At 39.2% G+C, this 22,508-nt stretch overlaps 1 protein-coding gene across 1 annotated transcript in view; it reads right to left on the reverse strand.

The window, feature by feature from the left end:
• The window catches only part of ush2a (Usher syndrome 2A (autosomal recessive, mild)), a 428,293-nt gene that overhangs the window by 136,480 nt on the left and 269,305 nt on the right, over positions 1-22,508 (reverse strand). The window contains exons 63-64 of the mRNA XM_057848749.1: positions 3,975-4,198; positions 2,323-2,623 (exon numbers count right to left, since the gene is read on the reverse strand). Of these exons, the coding sequence (XP_057704732.1) occupies positions 2,323-2,623; positions 3,975-4,198 (525 nt within the window). The remainder of the gene's footprint in view (positions 1-2,322; positions 2,624-3,974; positions 4,199-22,508) is intronic.

The raw sequence follows: 22,508 nt of genomic DNA on the forward strand, positions 1-22,508 counted from the left end.
ACCATCTCATCAGGATATCACCTCATCTACTCATGTGCTTAAAGTGTGTACAGGATAAAAAAAAGTCTTAAATAGCAATATTATATGAATTAAAATTATATTTAGAGATGATATGACTAAATACAATAATTGGGCAAAGCGCAGATGACGAGAAATTAATGTTTTAATCCGCCGTCTAGCCAAGCCTACCATTATAAGACTCTAGCGTCCCCAACAGGTGGATGACGTCAGCGGGAGAATGGTTTAATCTGATTTAGTATGCAGCCCATTGAGGGGGAATTATTTATAACGAGGAAAATGTGACAAAGTTAGTCGCAAAATGTTATTGTTTCAGTATCTCTACTCCAATATATTTAAATGATATTCTTTTTATTGAAGTATTTTTCCCAATTGCTAAATAAATAGTATGGTTATGACAAATAACAATATTGTGCTAAATGGAATATGAAATAATAAAAAAGCATTTATTCGGTACAGCGTGGCAAAATTACTCCATAATGATCAAAACTGTCGACTTCACCTTTACTGTCGAACCTCCCGAACGCTATATTATGCCGCCGTAGTTAGTCAGGCTTTTGACATTTCCCTGCCCCCCGGCTTCGGAAAATGTAAACAAACCAAGAGGCGTGACAGATCGTCGACATGCTAACCTGAACAGAGTGACATCTCAAAGTCTTATTTTCTCTTTTCCAAGCGAAAAACCACACAAAACTAGCCCGGATCATATCACACTGATGCGGGTTGTCGATTGTCTTCGCCGATCGGCAACCCGCCCGGTGGAGAGCAAGTTACAGCTCGTTCCCCTGCTACTACGGACAGGAGAGATCACCGGGGAAGCAGCTGGAGAGTACCACCGGACAAACCGGCCGACGTCAGAGGAACGCGTAGCTGCCACATGGTCAACACGAATATAATAAAAAATAATGCTTTACTACACAGCGACGACGTAAACAAACAGTGGCGAGCAGTTTTTGTGCAGCTAATATGACAGACAGAATGTGTCTTAGGAGATCTTTTCTACCTGCCCATCCATGATGAAACGTACGTAAATAGTCCTTTATTTAAAGAAAGTTGATAGTGTTTACTTTGTAATCGCTGTATTCGCGGCTATTTTTAACACAAAGTTGCAATTTCTGATCGGCTGGGAAATTTGACAGAATACCGGGCACATGAAGAGGGCAATAAACCAAGTATAGTGCTCTCCCGGCGGGGGGATGTGCGACAAGCCGCTAGTGTCGTCGGCCAAGTGGAGAAGGAGCATGTCAGCCACAAAATGCAAGCCACCTATGTATTAAAATGATCCCAGTATTTGACATACTACAAAACACAATGTTTACTCACTTCCCCGTAAGTCCAATGGTCCCACAGTAGTAGGGCTTGTTTTGGCCAATATCCACCAGTGAATGGGAACCTTTTGACACCCCATAAAGGCTCATGCCTTTCCCTGGTGCAGCAAAATTTTTCTGCAGCCGTTTGGCTGGCGTAATGCAAGAAATAAACAAATTAATCTGCCAAATCAGATGAATCCTTAGTCCTTCTCATACAACGGTATGGCTGGATAGTGAGAAGACTCCTTCTACTGTACACGTCACAGTGCCCTCTTTGTCAACTCGAGACTGGAGCCAGAAGTCACTCATTTTCATGGCGCGGGAATAAAAAAACTAAATAAGCATAGCGGTCGCTTCCACACACATCCAAGCGGTCCATTTCATTCAGGAGCATAAAATACCGCGAAAAATATGAAAAAAAAACATGCTTTTGGCTGTCATAGGCACTTTAAGATGCTCATTTCTTCACGCCTATGGAGTATATTAGGATGTACACTGGCTGTAGACAGCACTGATACTTCCACTTGTCTGTAATTGCTCAGAATCGGGAACTATGAGCCAGATATTTGTAACTGTCGATCGCTTTATCTCTGGAATCAGTGCACTTGGATCAAATTGCAACTTCAGGTCTGTGACTCTCTTCTTTAAACTATTATTGAATTAGTAGCATACTCCATCTCTACTCCTCTCGGGTAACGGACACGACTAAAGGCATGAATTATTTAATTAATCAACTAATAATATAAGTAATATTGTTTTCCCTTTGGCATTTTAAACATTAAATTTCTAACAGTTACCTTTGAATCTATGTTACTCTATACCAATCTTCCTCCAAAAAACAAGTGTCCCAAGCCAGAAACAACTTGCAAATTGTCTTTTGGCTTATGGTCAAGATTTATACAAAACATACAGTATAAATTACTGAAAATGGCAATAATTACTATTGTTTAATTATTTGACACAATCACACAAGCAGTTGAAGTACATACAGTACCTGTATATGTATATCTTTTAGCATCACCACTGTATATTACTTCCTCGTGGGATGGGCACAAACCCGCCCTATCACTTCCAACGCCATTGTGCAGATGACTGATGTTGTTATGTGTGGAGGATGCTGGGATGAGTGCTTCAGATGTGGCGTTGATTGTAGGTGAGTATGTAGTGGAGGGAGTGTCAGGATGTGCAGACAGGACCCATGTGCAGGCAGTTGTGGATGGGTCAATGTCACAGGAACCACAGTATGCTGTTGAGGATGCGGACACAGGACACACAGTGCCCTGCAAACAGAAACTCTGAAGAAAAAAGGGAAACATACAGGTTAGTGAATTTGGACACATTTTGCTTACTGCTTCCAAATTTGTGGGAACAGCTTGAGGAATACCATTTTGTGTTCCAAGTGCACTATGCAAGGTCCATAAAGGCTTTCTTGAATACATTTTGTGAAGAAGCCAATAAAATAGTTGAGATTACTGAAAACAGAGATTGTGAGCTGAGGCCTCTATAAGGGCCAACCTCATTGAATTTAAAACTTAGAAATATTCTTCCACCTTAATTAATAGAAGCTCTTCCTAGAGAAGAGTAATAGCTGTTAAAGGGATCAATGGATAGAAAGACTTGTAGTTCTTAAACGTTCTGAGTTAAAATAATTTGATATTGGAACCCCTCTAGATGTTTTTGTTTTTGTACAATTTGTAAAAGTAGCTTAACAAGTAGGTCGCCATTGTTGTTGATGTCGCAGGGCGGTGACATTGCCGGGCTTCCAAAGTATGACTCTAGCGACATAAACATGTTATCTGTTCAACCCCTTCAATTTGAACTTGAGAGGAACATTAATGAGCATGACAGCACTGTCGATATTTCACAAAACGAGTGGCAAACGCAAAATGAACAGGCAAGACAAGATGAGATGAGAGTAAGGAAAAAAAAAACACTGGTAAAATGTGCTACACCGGCGAAACTTCCTACAAGAGGTAAATTTGACACCCAAAGTACTACCGTGCGCTTTCAGCTTTTTTTGTTTAGATGCATACAGATGGACCATACAATAGATGCCTTAAGAAAATACTTAAACATTGTAATATCAAATAAGGGTGATTTAAATATGCTGCGTGACTAATGTGGTCAACAGATCAACAATCTGCTTTAAAGCTACCACAAGATAAAAAAACAATGCTTAAAAGTATGAGAGGGAAACACACTCAAAAAGTATTTTGAGGCAATGAAAGTCCGAGGTTCCGTTTAAAACTGGGAAAGCTAAATATTTAACCCAGTGTTTACTTCTTGTACGTATGTGCATTACCCAAGTGTCCTAAAACCTTTGCTCATCTAGTTCAGCTAGGGGCAAGGTGTACGTTTGTGTGAGGTATGTGATACAAGGACCTTAATGACATCATTAGAACTAATGGGTTGCTACCCTTTGTCCTCTTGTGCACTCACCATGGTGTGTCTGGGTGTCATACTGACTTAAGAACACAATGACACCAATGACCTGAAATGATGAATGGAAGCAGGCCCGGCCTCCAACTTCAGGAGAGTCTATCACCTCAAACTGGGATTGACTGTTGTTCCAGTCATTGTCCATTGGGATGCAAAACTTTTAAGCAGCAGAATATGCATTTTAGTTGGAAAAGGGACTTCACAAACCTCAATCGAAAGGCCTGGCGTAGGCCTGCTGGCACACACATGTCGTTGAGAATCAAAACCAACTCCATTGCAGCATTCTTGCTCTTGAAGAATGACATTTGACCCACAGCACTGCAGTCTGACTGTTGTATTGCCCAACGGATGCATTGTTGGAACTCCATCACTGCCCATACAGCAAAGAGATGTAGAGGAGTTGATGTACTCTTGACCACAGCAGGAGAAACCTAAAGAAGAATAAAAATGCAAATTTATAGAAATGCTCATAAATAGTATGCTTAATACGGTAGGACCTCAGTCGATTTTCATTCCATTCCCATGCTTCATATGCAGGTAGTGACTGTGGTGGTAAGAGAGCACTAGTGTGTTGCTTATAAAAGCCACCAACTCTGGCATTGAGAAAAAAGGCCTTTCTGCCACCCATTCAACTCAGCAGCAAAAGTGACATTAGAAATATACACACAATAGTGTCATCTTACCTGGAATTGTTAACAGGAAATGTATGACACGGATCACATGCTTTGATATAACGTCCTATTCAAACATGTAACATATCTTTGGTTCTTTGACAAGTAAAACATTTGGTGTGACTATGAATGTCAATGGCAGTTTTTCTATATTTTCCATGCAAACGGTGGGCGACCAGACCATGACATACCCCAGCTCTTACCTGAAGTCAGCTGAGGAAGGCCCCAGCTCACAAGCAACCATAAGAGGACAAGTGATGAACACTAGAGGTTTAACCGATATGGGATTTTCAAATGCCGATACCGATATCTAAAGCCGATTTTGTAAACCGATATTTGAGGCCATTATACTTTTTTTTAAAAGCACGTAGATTATAAAGGCAATTTAAAAAAAAAGCTTCAACAGCTTCAAATTTACAACGATGGCCTAAGACTTAAAGGATTAATTCAGTCTATAGTGCTACGAAACCAAAGAATGCAGTACTTTTTATGATTATACACACTCAGCAAGAACAGTACATTATTTTCAAATAATCAAACCCACCAGGACGTAACGACGAGACGTAAACAAGTGAGATTTCATGAGGATGCTCGAAATGCTAAAGCTAATGCAACTGCGAATGCTACGGTTACGCTACAAGTTACATTTAGAGTTTAACGATCACTCAGTAAACACCTTAGAAGGCTAAAGCAACATGCATATTCTCTCATGCAAGATAAATAAAAATCTTACAATATTTACAAATCATGCAAGCCTGAAGCTTCTGTAGCAGCCTGCCTGCCTTCAAGATACTGCGGGGTCCTTCCGGGGTCCTACTGTCGGTCAACGGTGCCCAATCAGATGTCTGATCAAAAAAACCTTTTTTATCAGCTTATTTTTTTGCTTGTTAAACAGCCGATGGGCGATGTTGAAAAAGAAGTTCATATATCAGTCGACTTTTAAAGTACACTGTCCACTTTGCGATTCGATATTACCATTAACAATTTAAGCCTCTTGTGCATAGCGGTCACTACAGTGGAGAGCTGCTAAAAAACATTTCTCCAATGTCCTATAAAGAATAAAACACTTCAGAAAAGAAATCTTGACCAAGGAGTTCATAATTCATGCATCAGAAGGTAAAAAAACTTTTTACATTTATATCACATTACATTTTTACATCTATATCAGTTGTTCTTAATCAGTTCACAAAATTTATACCCAACCCAAAAAAACAAATCAATGTTGAAAGGAAAAATAACCAAAAACATGATTTTCACACTATAAGAATACAGTAGTTTTTACATTTTTTTTTTTTTTTTTACTGGAACTGACTTTGATATTTGCTGTTGGTTTTCAACTTGGGAAACGCAAGTCTCATTAATACCCCAACGTTTACCATTCTCATGCTATCATCGCGCCCTTACAACACACGCTGCGCCAAAGCAGTCGACACTGTGCATGTTTTGGAATTTGGTAAACCGATTTACACCAATACTGGCCTACTAGCACAGTAAGGCTGTGTCTTAGCAAACTGCCCGGTGGGTTTGCTTTACTCTTATACAAAATATGAGTCAACCTTCCACTGAGCAAACAGATTTCTCCTCTCGTCAGGGAGAGGCTAGCAGTTAAAGGAAACAGAATAAAACTTGTAGATAAGGTGCAAATAAGTGAGTCGGACTTCACTCCCACGTCAAGAGCATCCAAACCTCTTACTACCTGAACCCCTGTGGTTCGATCAAACTTAAGTCAAGAACCACTGATCAAAACAGGATATGTTAACGTTAGAAGCAAATAAAAGTTCTCTCAAATTTGAGAGACATAACTGGAACCTTTACATTTTTAGTAGTTATGTACAATCAAATATTGAAAGATGAGTTCAAACTATATTGAAGTGACTCGAAAAAAATTAAAACCATCAGTGTAGAAGTGTGTGACATTGCTGTGTTTTCTAAAGGTAAGGTCGTTGATGTGAGGGTGAAACAAAAGTCAGAGAGAGCTGAAGAAGGTAAAGCGCCTCTCCTCTCCTGTGGCCCTGGTAATTACCCAGGTTGAGGCAATCAGGTTAGTGAGACATCAACACAGCTTATCTGAAGGGATTGTCATGCTTTGGCCTTTCAGTGGATTAGGGCCATAATATTGTCCTGCTATAAGACTGAGTCAGCAAGTCACCTGCTGTGAGGATGCATTGGAAATTGAAATGAGCAACGCATAGAACGACTTAAATATTCTTTCTGTGCTTATGGTAACAAGGACAAATTGCATTTCAACCAGAGACAAATAGTAAAAGCTTCTCATTCGAAATCAGGGTGGGTAAAACTATAAGAACCTCTAGCCTCTAGTCTTGTGTGATTATACAGCTTCTGGTTAAAATAATGCAACTTTCATGAGGTATTTAGGAAGTGTATCCTAACAGTTGATGACATGCTGATCCGTGGCGTCGTTCGCCTCCAGCTGCGGAGCTCATTTTATTTGACAGCAGACATTAAACACCAAGTCATTGCTTTGTGTCAGGGTCTTGTCCTCTAATGGGGCCACAGCTAGTTGCGGCGTGATAAATAACTTATTGTCTAACACCTCCGTTCGCGTTAACTCTTCATGACAATTAAATGCTTCGAAGCTACTACTTAATATAACTGACACAATCAGGAAGAGAATCTCATCTCCGGTCTCTCGCCTTATTGCCGTGTATTGGAACCCGACAGCCTTGTGTGACAGGCACCGTGTGACAGCACAATGCGCGCGTGGACGTGTTTGTGATTGTGTGACATAAAGGCAGTGTGACGGCCGGTAACTCACTTAGTGGCGGCAGCTGTTGCAGAGCAGAGGCTCGCTGGCCAATTCCCTCAGCGCCTTACTTCAGCTTCAATGACGAGCAAATAAACAGCTCAACACTTTTCCAAATAGCTTTCCTACACTCATCGCTTGTCCTCTCGCCATCCTCACCTTTACTCCCGCCTTTCTTCTCGGCGCTGTCATGGAGTGACTATGGATCTATTGCGAGGTATCAACATTGGGGCACATAATCATTAGACTAAACAGAAAATTTATAGCTTCCAAGATGCATGATGTATCTCACTGGGACACCTCCAATTGATAGTGTATGTATCATAAAAGTTGCTCAACAAAACAATCAAGTTCTCACAAGAAGGTCAGCTTGAGGGAAAATTTTAACAATCTTTTGAAGGACATTCAATCTGTAAGAAAAACATGTCATAACTTCATCGAAATTGAAGATTGCAAAGTGCTGTTATAAACAACCAAACTAGTCCTGCTGGCTCGCACTCAATCTGCGAAAGAACTATTTGAACATTTAAAGAGCGAATGAACATATTATTGCAACATTTTCCAATCAAATAAGTGTTTATTATCATGCAGTATATAGTACCCATTAGTGGGGATGATATTCAATTTAAAAAATATTTTTGTCTGTATTCAGTAGGGCAGGGGTGTCAAACATCTTTTTGTGCAAAATGAAGGAAGGCCATAATGCTTGCTAACTAGAGGATGCCAAGATGAATCAACTACGTGGCAACTATTCAACTATTAAATGAATAAACAACGATTTTGATTACGGCTGCAGCTATCATTTATTTTTGTAGTCGATTAATCGATAAACTAGTTAGTTTGAACAATCGAGTAATTGGATAACAACCATAAAAAACTTAAAATACCCGAGTTCAGCCTCAAACGATGTAACAAAATAAATAAGGACAACAAAAGAACAATTGGCTAACTTACAGAGCAAAAGTCCACTAGCTTAAATACTATAAAAATGCAAATTTTATTTATTTTTTTTTTTTTACAAAATGCTCTTTAAAATAGTTCAACCACATATTCCCACAAAAACAGTATACTATATAATATACCTATGAACTAAATTATGAATGCATTAAAAAAACATTAGCGCAAACAAAAACTTGGTCTTAACAGGGTGCAGCTGGATTCAGCCATGTGAAATGAATTATGTCATATTCATTGTCGCATTCTAGTGGGCAGTGTATCCACCCAAATCAATAAAAGTAAATGCAAACACTTTCAAAACAAACCGTGACAATGTTACTTTAATTAAACGAATACTCGAAGCAGCAAAATTTAATTGGAATCTTTTTCCTAATCAAATTACTCGATGTAACTGATTAATCGTTGCAGCACTAATTTTGATAGTCCATATAATATAAATATGTAGACATTGCTTACTTAAAAAACACGTATCCTCTTAATGAAGAATATCACCTTATATAGTTTTCATTTTAATTATTTTATTAAGTTTTTGATCTAAAAATGGGGGGCTGTATTATGCAGCTTTCTAATTAGGTGTATATTTTTTACTATAAATATCCCCTTTATTTTAGATTTAATTTTATTCATCTATGTTTGGCTTATATTTATTTACCTTTTTAATCAAAACAAATAAAACGGGGAAATAAACTATTTTATTTTTCAATGTTTTAATTAAAAAGAAAAAATGAAATCATTATTTGAATTTTTAAAAATGTTTATATATCTATTATTATTTTTAAGAAATAAAAGAAACATTGTCTAATTTCTGCATTCCTAGATATGTCAAGGAGGACTTAATTTAGAATTATTTTTATATTGAAATTTGGCAGATAGCATGAGATCGATGCACACAATTCACTTTTGCAGGCCAAACAAAATGACGAGGTGGGCCAGATCTGGCTCAGGGGCTGCAAGTTTGATCATTGAGTTTTTCCTCAGCCATTCAAATGAAGAAAAATGTCCCCTACCTCAAAACTTTATCTGTGCGGCTTTTTCATCCATAATCTCCATTTAGTATACATGCTACTGTATTTCGATTAAACTAATGCATTCATTTCATGACGTTCCTATGGTATGTGGGCATCCAGTGTTTACTATTGTGCTGCGGAACAGTAGTTTCATATTATCACGTATTCAACAGAAATTCAATCCCTGCCTTTTGAAGGCACGTTTTAAAATGCAGCTTGTGCTTTGTCGTCCGCATTGTGTGTATTTGTGTACGTGTTGACAACGATTTATCACACACACCTCTTGTTTTCTCTGTAGCATCGCGGAACGCTTGGGCCCTAATCTTCAGATTTATGTTGGATTTGCATACATTCATTAACAGCGTCGGGAGCGCTGCATCAACACAAGGTGCTTAGACAACGCGAATTATTATTAGGGTTTCAGTCATTCCACTTAATGATAAGTCAATATTTAGCCCAGCCAATGAACTACTGATAAAAATGTGTGTTGTGGATTAGGGTTATCCGGGCTCTCTAGGAGACTAAAACCCCTCTACAACTTTAAACAAATCAAACACTTTTAAATACCTGAATATATTACAATGGCTTTGATAGTGCTAGTGGGAAAATATAGAAACAAACTGGTGGAAAACATTGGGTGACACATTCCAACTAGATTTAAAGGTCACGATAGACGAGTTCTCATTGACAGTACTTTTTAATTTTTTTTTTATCATGTTTACTTCACAAAACCGGCTTTGCACATTTTTCCCATTTGACTAAATTGTATGTATTTATGTAAGTGTAAGTATGTATGTAAGTGTAATTGTAATCACTTAGTATGAGGTGCGTTTTCGAAATTCAGCTAAACCAAAACAGTATAATGTTATTTACAATAAGACTTACTGTGCTGGCCAAAAGTATTGGGGTCCCTGCAATTCTGTCTGATAATGCTCAATTTTTCCCAGAAAATGATTGCAATTACAAATGCTTTGGTAGTAATATCTTCATTTATTTTGCTTGCAATGAAAAAAAACACAAAAGAGAATGGCAAAAAAAAACCCTAAATCATTATCATTTTACACAAAACTCCAAAAATAGGCCGGACAAAAGTAATGGCACCCTCAGCCTAATACTTGGTAGCACAACCTTTAAGACAAAATAACTGCAAACAACCGCTTCCAGTATCCATCAATGAGTTTCTTACAATGCTCTGCTGGAATTTTAGACCATTCTTCTTTGGCCAACTGCTCAAGCCCAGATTTGAAGGGTGCCTTCTCCAAACTGCCATTTTCAGATCTCTCCACAGGTGTTGGATTCAGGTCTGGACTCATTGCTGGTCATTTTAGAAGTCTCCAGTGCTTTCTCTCAAACCATTTTCTAATGCTTTTTGAAGTGTGTTTTGGGTCATTGTCCTGCAGGAAGACCCAGCTTTCTCACAGTGGGCCCTACATTATGCTGCAAAATTTGTTGGTAGTCTTCAGACTTCATAATGCCATGCACACGGTCAAGCAGTCCAGTGCCATAGGCAGCTAAACAACCCCAAAACATCAGGGAACCTCCGCCATGTTTGACTGTGGGGACAGTGTTCTTTTCTTTGAAGGCCTCGTTTTTTTCCCTGTAAACTCTATGTTGATGCCTTTTCCCAAAAAGCTCTACTTTTGTCTAATCTGACCAGACAACATTCTTCCCCAAACGTTTTTGGCTTTCTCAGGTAAGTTTTGGCAAACTCCAGCCTGGCTTTTTAATGTCTCTAGGTCAGAAGTGGGGTCTTCCTGGGTATCCTACCATAGAGTCCCTTTTCATTCAGATGCCGACGGATAGTACGGGCTGACACTGTTGTACTATCTTTTGTTGAAATCTCTCATCTAGGAAGGTTAGCCACAGTGCCATGGGCTTTACACTTATTGATAAGACTGCGCACGGTAGACACAGGAACATTCAGGTCTTTGGAGATGGACTTGTAGCCTTGAGAATGCCCATGCTTCCTCACAATTTTGCTTCTCAAGTCCACAGACAGCTCTTTGGTCTTCTTTCTTTTCTCCATGCTCAATGTGGTACACACAAGGACACAAGCCAGAGGTTGAGTCAACTTTAATCCATTTTAACTGGCTGCAAGTGTGATTTAGTTATTGCCGCTACCTTATATGTGCCACAGGTAAGTAACGGGTGCTGTTAATTACACAAATTAGAAAAGCATCACATGATTTTTCAAAGGGTGCCAATACTTTGTCCTGCCCATTTTTGGAGTTTTGTGTAAAATGATAATCCTATTTTTTTTTTTGTAATTCTCTTTTGTGTTTTTTCATTGCAAGCATAATAAATAAAGATATTATTACCAAAGCATTTGCAATTGCAATCATTTTCTAGGAGAAATTGAGCATTATCTAACAGAATGGCAGGCGTGCCAATACTTTCGGCCAGCACTGTATAAACAAAAAATACAGTGGAGTACAAATATAATAAAGTATTTTTGTTTCCTAATTACAAACACATGCTATGAAAAAAATACATATACAAATACATGCAAGTGAAACAAAGTGAGAGCATGAACAAAAATGAATGTCCTCAACGGTGTGTGCAGCTGACAACCTCTGGATTTATTCTCACCAGCCATTAAACCCTATGCAATAGAAAATTCATCATCATAAGTACATTAACAGAGAGAGAAATGTCTCCCCGTGTTCAAAGAGCACTTTATCTTAAAAAATCAGCCAGACGCTGCTGTTTGGAATCCACTACTGTTGGCCGTTTGCTACCCATCATTGATGAGGGGATTTTGGCAATGATTTGCATAGGCGGGCGCGCACACACCAATTGATATACTCACTTGAATTTGAGTGTCTTTTGGCACAAAAGATAAAAAGAATGTTTATCTTCGGGTATAAAGTGGCATGAAACTACTTAAATATATTCAGAAGATGCAGAAACAAAGAATAAAAACATATGGAAGCATGTATACACATGCTCGCACACACGCAAGCACGCATACTGTATGCATCCACTCTCCCAACTCAGCTCAGCTCAGACTGAGCAAGCTTAACTACTAGGATAATTTCCCCCCAGCAAATGGTCACTGTGCCCTTGAAAAACATATTTGATTATTACTTTTTCTCCCCCTCCTCTTTTTTTTTCTTTTAGCATCATCACAGCCATTTTCATCACGCGCTCTGATGATGGCACGGCAAGGCGCGTTAAGATAACACCCCGCCACCGCCAGGCTTTTAACACTTAAACGGTGAAAAGGGATATTCAGATTTGTCCTTGAACGTTTGGATGAGGCCTGCTGGGCTGGGACGGAGGGAGGGAGTCAGCGAAGGAGTTAAAGGAATGCTTACATTTTTTTGAAGAGAGGAAGAAGTGAACTAGGGGGGGCATTTACGGTGGCATGAGCACACTGAGAAACGGGTAAGGTGGGGGCTGAAGGGTCAGTATTTGATCGCAAAGCATAAAGTGTAAGTGTGAAAGGGAAATGATTAGTAGAGCTCACACTGCGGTGAAGGCTTTGAGGGTGGGTGTCAGGGAGCAATGGGAGGCCAGAGACCCCACAAATGTCTCTCAAAACATCATCTAATCTCACCCGTACGTTTAGAATCCAAATTCAGAGAGAGGAAAAGGGGAGCAGATAAAGACCTTAAAAGTTAGTTGTGAAATTGCACTAGGTTAACAAACAGGGAAAATTGGGAAAATATTTTGTACAACTTGTTTAGCACATTGAGGTATATAAGGGAATTCAATCTGAATTGGTTGTGTATTCAATTGGGAAACTGACTATGAACAAAACATAATGAGAAAAAAATACACTGGCGTATTCTCAGGGGTGAAAGTGGTTAGAATTTCTTGCTGGAACTCTGTCAAGAAAGCCGCCACAGAGCCAGAATTTTTTTTTTTTTTTGGGGGGGGTGTGGGGGGGTGTGGGGTTAAACCTCCTAAAACCACTGAAATGCGGATAAAACTGCTTTTGGGAAAGTTATTCCTATAACACATACAAACAAAACATTTTCATTCAAAATAGTATTTTCTCAATTATTTGCAAAATAAGTCAACAAAAACAGAAGTAACCCCAACCTCCATCTACCCCCCCCCCCCCCCCCCCATTTCCTAAATGCAAATCCTCAATTTTAACTAGTTAATAACATTGGATGTACATTAAAATTGAAGCTAATGTAAACGTTTACTTTTTTAAAATTAAAAACAAATTTTTTTTTTTAAAGATATAACTAACATACAGTACAGGCCAAAAGTTTGGACAACACCTAATTCAATGCAACACAAATATAGGTCCCTAAACCACTGATAAAGCAATAAATTCCACTAATCAACCCTGAAAAGGCATACCTGTGAAGTCAAATACCATTCTAGGTGACTCCCTCTTGAAGCTCATCAAGAGAATAGTAAGAGTGTACAAAAAGTAATTGGAGCAAAAGGAGGCTACTTTCAAGATGCAACAATATCATACATGTTTTAATTATTTCACCTGTTTTTACTAAATAGGCTACATAGTTCCACACATGTTCATACAAACTTTTACGTTCAGTGAGAATTTACAATGACACTTGATGAGTCTAAATAAATGATGGACAGTGGATCAAATAAACAAGCCTCCTCAACTCTTTCCTTTCTCGTAAAGAGCTGATCAATTTTCTGTTGCATTGCTCTTTTTTTATTGCATCAATTCACCAAGCGTTTTTTTTACATAGTGTCCCGTCTTCACTAAACGAGAATTTGTTGAGGTTCACAGACAGCAAAACGAGGCAATAGTGGAATTTTTAATTTGAAGCTTTTACTTCTTCACTTTTGACGAATCATAAAGCTGCAACACACACATGCACTCATGTTCAAAATGACACACATAAAACAATAAACATTTTACACAAAACAATTGGTGATCATACGTTCCTCCAGTACAATCAATATGTAAATTTAGTAAATCAAATCAGCTCAGTCTGCATAATAAAGTCCGCTAGCTTAGATGCAACGAATGCTAACGTATTCACACTTCTCTCATAGCAAATCGCTAAACATAACCAAGCAAACAATATCTCCAAACTTAACCACAAATGCCAACACCAACATACATCAACTGAAACAACTTACAGCTTCAAGTGGGCCGAACCAGAGTAAGTAGTTGTCCCTTAGCCATATCAGAAACATCTGCTTCTCAGTCATAAAAGACAAGAGTTCAGTCACACCCAACTCCGCCACCAGAGGGCATCATTTGACAAAATACAATACTTTAAACAAACATTCACACATAGGATTTTGATAGTTGCCGTCATATTTTCGGGATCAAAGTACCGTCGGAACGGCGTTCCGAGTCGAAAACTCATGCCGGTAGGTAGATCTGGCTCGTTCCGGTCCACTTTTACCCCTGAGTATACTTCAAATCACATTTTTGGAGAAATAGTAATATTTTATCAGACACAAAGTATGACACTTTACTACTACTAATAATAAAACTGAGAACAACAGGCTAAATAGGTATCTGTTAACGTAGCTAACAGTTATCCACATACTTGTCAACCTGAGGCGGTTGGCAATCTTACAAATAGTGACGTATGTCCTTACAAATTGGTGACTAATCTTACAACGTTGTATATAGCGTGCAATGTGAAACAGAAATAAAACTTAATTTTTAAAATAATATGAATTTATTGGTAATATTGTAACATATAACCTGGTGCAATCAAAGAACAATCAATATCTTCAGTTACATCATAATTACTCAAATTTAACAGTGACTTTTGTTATAATTGTATGTAGTGCTTTTGGCAATTTCTATCATGTCTTTATGGCGGCACTTCTTGGCACTTCAGCTCGCTATTCAGTTTGACTTGAAGGTAGTTCGTTAGTGTGTCCAATTATAAATTGACACGGTCAATTGATGAAATTAACTTACCGATGCAATCTTTGAGTCAGGGAACATTTCTTTTGCTAATTCTGAGAAGTGATCAGCAATAGTTGCGAGAAAATCGTGTTCGGCAACAAATTGGCCGAATAAAATCTCCGCTTTCATCACTTTTCATTCTGCAGACTTCATCTTTATGACCAGTGTTGTTAATCTTACTTTTAAAAGGTAATTAATTACATTTACAAATTACTTCTCCCAAAACGTAATTGAATTAGTAACTCAGTTACCTGAATGTAGGAGTAATTAGTTACTTGGCAAAGTAATTGGTGTTACCCTTCATGTTTTTAATTTAATGTTTGCATCTACAGGGTTCCGTCTCCATTCGACCAATGTCGCAATTCTGCATCAAAACAATGTAGTATTCATGCCAGGCCCTGGGGGCAGTGCAGATTTACAAGGTGACAGCGAATGATGCACTTTGACCCCAACAACCTCCTCAGCCCGGAAGACAACAAGCCCACCCACTCCAAGCAATGGCATTTTTCTTTTGCTCCAAAAGGCACAAAAATGGAAACATTCAACATATTTAAATAAAAAAAATATTATTAAAACAGTATATTAAAGCTGACCTTCTGCTATTTGCTAGATTTAATAGCACTGCTGCGCACGCCCAATGTGACGTGTGCGAGTGCTGACGTTATTGGCGCGGCAGCATTCCATTGATATGGATGCAGAGCAAGCCCCCCCCCGAAGCCTACGCAATCAAATCATTCCACTTTGGAGGCAGGATTCCAAGTTTTGCGTCTTTGCCTTGCGTCTTTGCCGAGACCCCGAAACATACAGTAGTCATTGCATCTTGGTGTCGCAGAGTCGCCATGTAAACTGCCTCAAAGACACAACTATTCATTCACACACTCACACCTATGGACAATTTGGAGTGTTCAATCAGCATACCACGCACGGTATTTTGGGATGTGGCAGGAACCCAGAGAAAACCTACGCAGGCACGGGAAGAACATGCAAACTCCACACAGGAAGGTCGGCGCCGCGATTAAACACACGATCCCCGAACTGTGAGGTGGACGTGCAAACCACTGTCCCACAGTGCCACCTTTGAAAAAAACATAGAAAAATGCTTGTCTTTATAAAATGCTTCATTGAGTGAGTCCACTCAAAATCACTCAAGCTTTGACGCTCACACTGCCAATAGTAGCTTCTCACTTACACAATGAATGATTTGGCACAGCAAACTTCAGACTGAGCTAACCGTAGTGTGTAAGAAGCTTCATTATGATTAACACATTTGTGCTTGTATAGCTACCGAGTATTCTCTGGACAGATCAAAGCCACAAACCTGTCAATCACCATTAACTTTAAGTACCAAATGCCAGCTGCATTGGTGACCAAAACAAAAACAGTTTGGTCACACTGCTTAGCATGAGAGAGGTTGTGGTGCTGTACTAGCAAAAACAAATTTGCGTGTTCAGAAAAACAAAACAAAGCAAAAAAAAAAAAAAAAAACGCACATCCTTGCAGTTCGAGTATTGCGCAGCCTCACATTGCAAAGCTGATATTCAAGTGATATATAGTTCAGGCAAACTGTAGCTTCTAGTTTTTGTACAAACAAAACAATACCTGTCGGGCCATGTTTCAAACCAAATTTCGGAACAATGTGACGTGCTAAACTGCACTTCTGCCAATGTGATCCAATATGTGAAAATCAGTCAACTATAAAACCTAGTGTTAACAACATTTCAGAAATTGTATAGAACTATACAAAGGACTGAACAATTAAACTGGTATTGGGTGAAAATATAGAATCTGCATAAACTAAAAATATAGAATCTGTATGAAATACCACAAATATAAGAATCTAAAAAATGTCTAGTGCATGAAAACAAAAGCATACAGAGAAAATCAGTGACCCAAAATTAAATAGAAACAGTTCAATAAAAAAAACAAAAAACCCCCGAAACAACAGAAAATGAAAAATGTTGGCCAGTATTATCTGGAAAGTGCGGTAAAAGTGTGGAAGAAAACTGAATATATATGAACAACTTTGAGATTGAATGCCTCAGAAGTTTTAATTTAACCGTCACAGATTAACCAGAGTTGCTCAAAAAATGAACTGTTTGGTGAAAATGAACTGTAAACACGAGCACACAGTAACTTTGGCATTTAAAATACTGAAACAGATCAACAACCTCCCTACTGTTCTAATTTTAATAAATTACAGTGCCTTGCAAAAGTATTCGGCCCCCTTGAATCTTGCAACCTTTCGCCACATTTCAGGCTTCAAACATAAAGATATGAAATTTAATTTTTTTGTCAAGAATCAACAACAAGTGGGACACAATCGTGAAGTGGAACAACATTTATTGGATAATTTAAACTTTTTTAACAAATAAAAAACTGAAAAGTGGGATGTGCAATATTATTCGGCCCCTTTACTTTCAGTGCAGCAAACTCACTCCAGAAGTTCAGTGAGGATCTCTGAATGATCCAATGTTGTCCTAAATGACCGATGATGATAAATAGAATCCACCTGTGTGTAATCAAGTCTCCGTATAAATGCACCTGCTCTGTGATAGTCTCAGGGTTCTGTTTAAAGCGCAGAGAGCATTATGAAAACCAAGGAACACACCAGGCAGGTCCGAGATACTGTTGTGGAGAAGTTTAAAGCCGGATTTGGATACAAAAAGATTTCCCAAGCTTTAAACATCTCAAGGAGCACTGTGCAAGCCATCATATTGAACTGGAAGGAGCATCAGACCACTGCAAATCTACCAAGACCCGGCCGTCCTTCCAAACTTTCTTCTCAAACAAGGAGAAAACTGATCAGAGATGCAGCCAAGAGGCCCATGATCACTCTGGATGAACTGCAGAGATCTACAGCTGCGGTGGGAGAGTCTGTCCATAGGACAACAATCAGTCGTACACTGCACAAATCTGGCCTTTATGGAAGAGTGGCAAGAAGAAAGCCATTTCTCAAAGATATCCATAAAAAGTCTCGTTTAAAGTTTGCCACAAGCCACCTGGGAGACACACCAAACATGTGGAAGAAGGTGCTCTGGTCAGATGAAACAAAAATTGAACTTTTTGGCCACAATGCAAAACGATATGTTTGGCGTAAAAGCAACACAGCTCATCACCCTGAACACACCATCCCCACTGTCAAACATAGTGGTGGCAGCATCATGGTTTGGGCCTGCTTTTCTTCAGCAGGGACAGGGAAGATGGTTAAAATTGACGGGAAGATGGATGCAGCCAAATACAGGAACATTCTGGAAGAAAACCTGTTGGTATCTGCACAAGACCTGAGACTGGGACGGAGATTTATCTTCCAACAGGACAATGATCCAAAACATAAAGCCAAATCTACAATGGAATGGTTCAAAAATAAACGTATACAGGTGTTAGAATGGCCAAGTCAAAGTCCAGACCTGAATCCAATCGAGAATCTGTGGAAAGAGCTGAAGGCTGCTGTTCACAAACACTCTCCATCCAACCTCACTGAGCTCGAGCTGTTTTGCAAGGAAGAATGGGCAAGAATGTCAGTCTCTCGATGTGCAAAACTGATAGAAACATACCCCAAGCGACTTGCAGCTGTAATTGGAGCAAAAGGTGGCGCTACAAAGTATTAACGCAAGGGGGCCGAATAATATTGCACGCCCCACTTTTCAGTTTTTTATTTGTTAAAAAAGTTTAAATTATCCAATAAATTTTGTTCGACTTCACGATTGTGTCCCACTTGTTGATTCTTGACAAAAAATTAAAATTTTATATCTTTGTTTGAAGCCTGAAATGTGGCGAAAGGTTGCAAGGTTCAAGGGGGCCGAATACTTTTGCAAGGCACTGTAATTGGCTGCCACTGATGACGATAGACGTCCAATCCATTTATACTGGGAGGCTTGGCAGCGATCAAATGGGAACCATTCCAGTTAAAATGGATTTGCCTTTTGCTGTCCATGGGAGTGAAAGAGTTAAAAATTCATTACAAAATATCAACAATTAACAACTCAGGACACAAACATCAATTGTCAACACTTCATCTCCACATACTGTATTTGTGAAAGTGCTTACAAATATAAATGATAATTTCTACTAGGAAAGATTAAAATTGATATTGTAAATGTAACTCTGCTTTACTTTTTTTTTTTTTTTTTTTCGTGTTGCTTTGCTATTATATGTGATTGTTATTTTATGTGGGAGCATCTCTCTGTGTGCGCACATGTGCATGCAGGCCAGCGTATCTGTTGCCAGACGGCTGTCTCCTGGCATTGGTGTTCCCCTGCAGCGCGTCTGTATGGTTGTTGACAGTGTGGACGGTAATGTGTGATAGATCGCACTTCAGGGACCCCATAATCACATCAGCCTAACCTAGTCTATCAGCTGGGCACAATGGGATACCCTTCACTCCTCCTTAAATCTGCTCCATCTAGTTCTTCTCTTGCGGACTTTTGTGGTTTGGATTTGAATTCAACCGTACACATTTTCAAGCATAATTTTTATCAACTTTTGACATTTATGTTTTATGATTCAGCATGGGAATTAAATTCCAAAATATCACATTATTTGTAATACCCGACACTTTCTGCAACTTCTTTCAAAACATGGATTCTGTCAAATTTACCTGCCATTAACCTGTCTGTTATTACCTCTTTATAGGGCATCCCTTTAAATACCATGAAATCAAAAATACATGCAACAAATTTAGAGTATTATTTGTATTACTATTATTTACAGTTGATGGTTGATATTACTTGTTTTTAGCCGTGTACAGTAGAGCTGGGAATCTTTGGGCACCCAACGATTCGATTACGATTACGATTCATAGGCTACGATTCGATTATAAAACGATTATTGATGCACCCCCCCCCCCTTTTTTTTCCCCTCTTTTTTTTAAAATGTTTTGTACATTAGCTCCAAAATTGTTCAAAAATCCTCTCAGGCTAAACCAAACTACTATTTCAGTATCAAGTTAACATACAGTATAACAGTAAACAAATATACAAAAATAACAGTAAATAAAAAACTCCAGTCCCCATTCTGTATCAGCAGCTTTAAACTACATTCAATTAATGTTGTGAATCAACTGGTACAGTTGTTAATATTGCTCCCGTTATTCCATAATTTCCCTTCTGTCTACTTTTGTCAAATTTTTAACACTATTTCATCATTTAAAGATAGATTCAAGACAAGATTCTGCCGATTTAAGAGTATTTTAGATAAAAAGTTAATTAGGTTCGCTACAACAGAGCCTTCTAGAGAGGTCTACTGCTTTAAGATGGCGGCTGTTTACTTACGTCAGAAAGTAAGTCAATAATACATGCTCTAACACTGACGTCGTCTGTCATTTTGCATCTAGTTCTACATATATATGATATCTACTGTAGCCGTATGTTTGTAGCAACTAGCAACTGGGCGTTCTTTGTAGCGGCTGTCAGCCGCAGTCAGGTATGATTGTTTTTTTTTTTTTATCTAGCGGCATGAGTTGAACATGATATTTACTCTCGGCCCGTTCCCCATTGCGTCCCAAAGACCGCGCTGACTGTGTTTTATTTCCGCTTTACCTGGTATAATTCAATAATCGGAATTTGGATATTTGCGAATCGTTCTCGAATCTTCCACGGCAGAATCGCGAATAATCTATGAATCGGAAATTTTGCGCGCCTCCAGTGTACAGTATACAATATGCCTGTTAGTGTTGTCTATGAAAAGCAATGTGGTGGCGTTTGTGTGTGTTAATATTTGTTCTTTTGAAAGTTGATTATGCTAATTTTCGTTAGTGCTTAAACAGAGATTTCCATTCTATATTAGCATTGAGCAAGCGCGTGTGTTCGTAAGATGACATACAGTATATTTTGTATTTTAATAATTATTTTTTGTGTAACTTTCCTTGTTATGTGTGCTCGATGTTGCAGTTGACTTCGATGAAGTGACACGTATGTCTTGAGTATCTATATTAAAAAAACAACTCCATGTTGAGTAACTGATTAACATTTTTGGTTTTAAACGAGTTTTCTTTTTCTAATTAATGATTCATAAAGCTTAAAGTACTCCCCTTAATAAAAATACATTATTGTTTACTGATAAGAAAGTTGTGGTGAAGAAGGAGCTGAGCCAAAAGGCGAAGCTCTTGATTTACCGGTCGATCTACGTTCCTACTCTCACCTATGGTCACGAGCTGTGGGTCGTGACCGAAAGAACAAGATCCCGGATCCAGGGTGTCCGGGCTCTCCCTTAGAGATCGGGTGAGAAGCTCGGTCATCCGGGAGGGGCCTGGTGTCGAGCCGCTACTCCTCCGCGTTGAGAGGAGCCAGTTGAGGTGGCTCGGGCATCTGGTTCGGATGCCTCCTGGACGCCTCCCTGGAGAGGTGTTCCGGGCATGTCCCACCGGCGGGAGGCCCCGGGGTTGACCCAGGACACGCTGGAGAGACTATGTCGCTCGGCTGGCCTGGGAACGTCTTGGAATCCCGCCGGAGGAGCTGGCTGAAGTGGCTGGGGAGAGGGAAGTTTGGGCTTCCCTGCTGAAGCTGCTGCCCCCGCGACCCGACCCCGGAATAAGCGGAAGATAATGGATGGATGGATAAGAAAAATAATATCACTGAGACCTGGCATCCACATGTGTTGTCATGTAGGCCACATTCGTATACCAAATATTAATATTATCCCCTACATGACCCAAAATGTCATATCCAGATATGTGGACACGAGGTCTTTGAGGTTATTTATTTTTTTATTTAAATTCCCAAAAACTAGTTACTTGCCCTAAAATGGGCTAAAGCGACACACTCGTCAACATGGTGTAAGGGAGCATCGGGAGTGACCTGTGGCAAGGTTAAGCAGGCTATCCCATAATAGGTGATCATGTTGTGTTTGGGAGGGTCTTGAAGCAGACGTGTGGGGTCGAAGTTCCATCGTCAGCCCCAGGGCTCCCCCCACACCACGGCGCAAATGGCCCTTAGCCTTGCTAGCGCCGCTAGCTCTGCGATCCATCATACCATATGCTCTCAATGGGGAAGCTAACGCTAATGACTGATGAGTGGCTGGAAATGGAGAGGGAGGGGTAAGGGCAGGCAGAGAGGAGGAAGAAAAGGTGGTTACATCAGGGCAGAGGAACACAAGGCCAAAGGATAGAACGGGACAGTTGAGAAAGATATATAAAAATATTCAAAGAAAAATGGTATTTAAAAAAAAAAAAAAAAAATACAGGATCTAATTTTAAAAATGTGATTTAGAAAGACAAAAAGGTGTGCAAAGTGTGAGTCTAAAGGGCAATGGTAAATGGTTTGAAAACAAGGAAAAGTGATAATTCTCAATTTTCCATGCTAATAAAGAACCATAGGCCTGCACATATGGGGCCATTGTTCATTTGTGATGAATAGAATCCATGTGTCTGTCTCTGGCACTCAACACTAAGTGAACCCCGCAGAGCGCACCCTGTTGACTCTGTGTGTGCGGGCTTGGGTAATATGTGTATGTGTGAAACTGTGTGTGTTGTGAGTGGCG

The sequence above is a fragment of the Corythoichthys intestinalis genome, chromosome 1 (assembly GCF_030265065.1).
Source record: "Corythoichthys intestinalis isolate RoL2023-P3 chromosome 1, ASM3026506v1, whole genome shotgun sequence".
NCBI classification, from domain to species: domain Eukaryota; kingdom Metazoa; phylum Chordata; class Actinopteri; order Syngnathiformes; family Syngnathidae; genus Corythoichthys; species Corythoichthys intestinalis.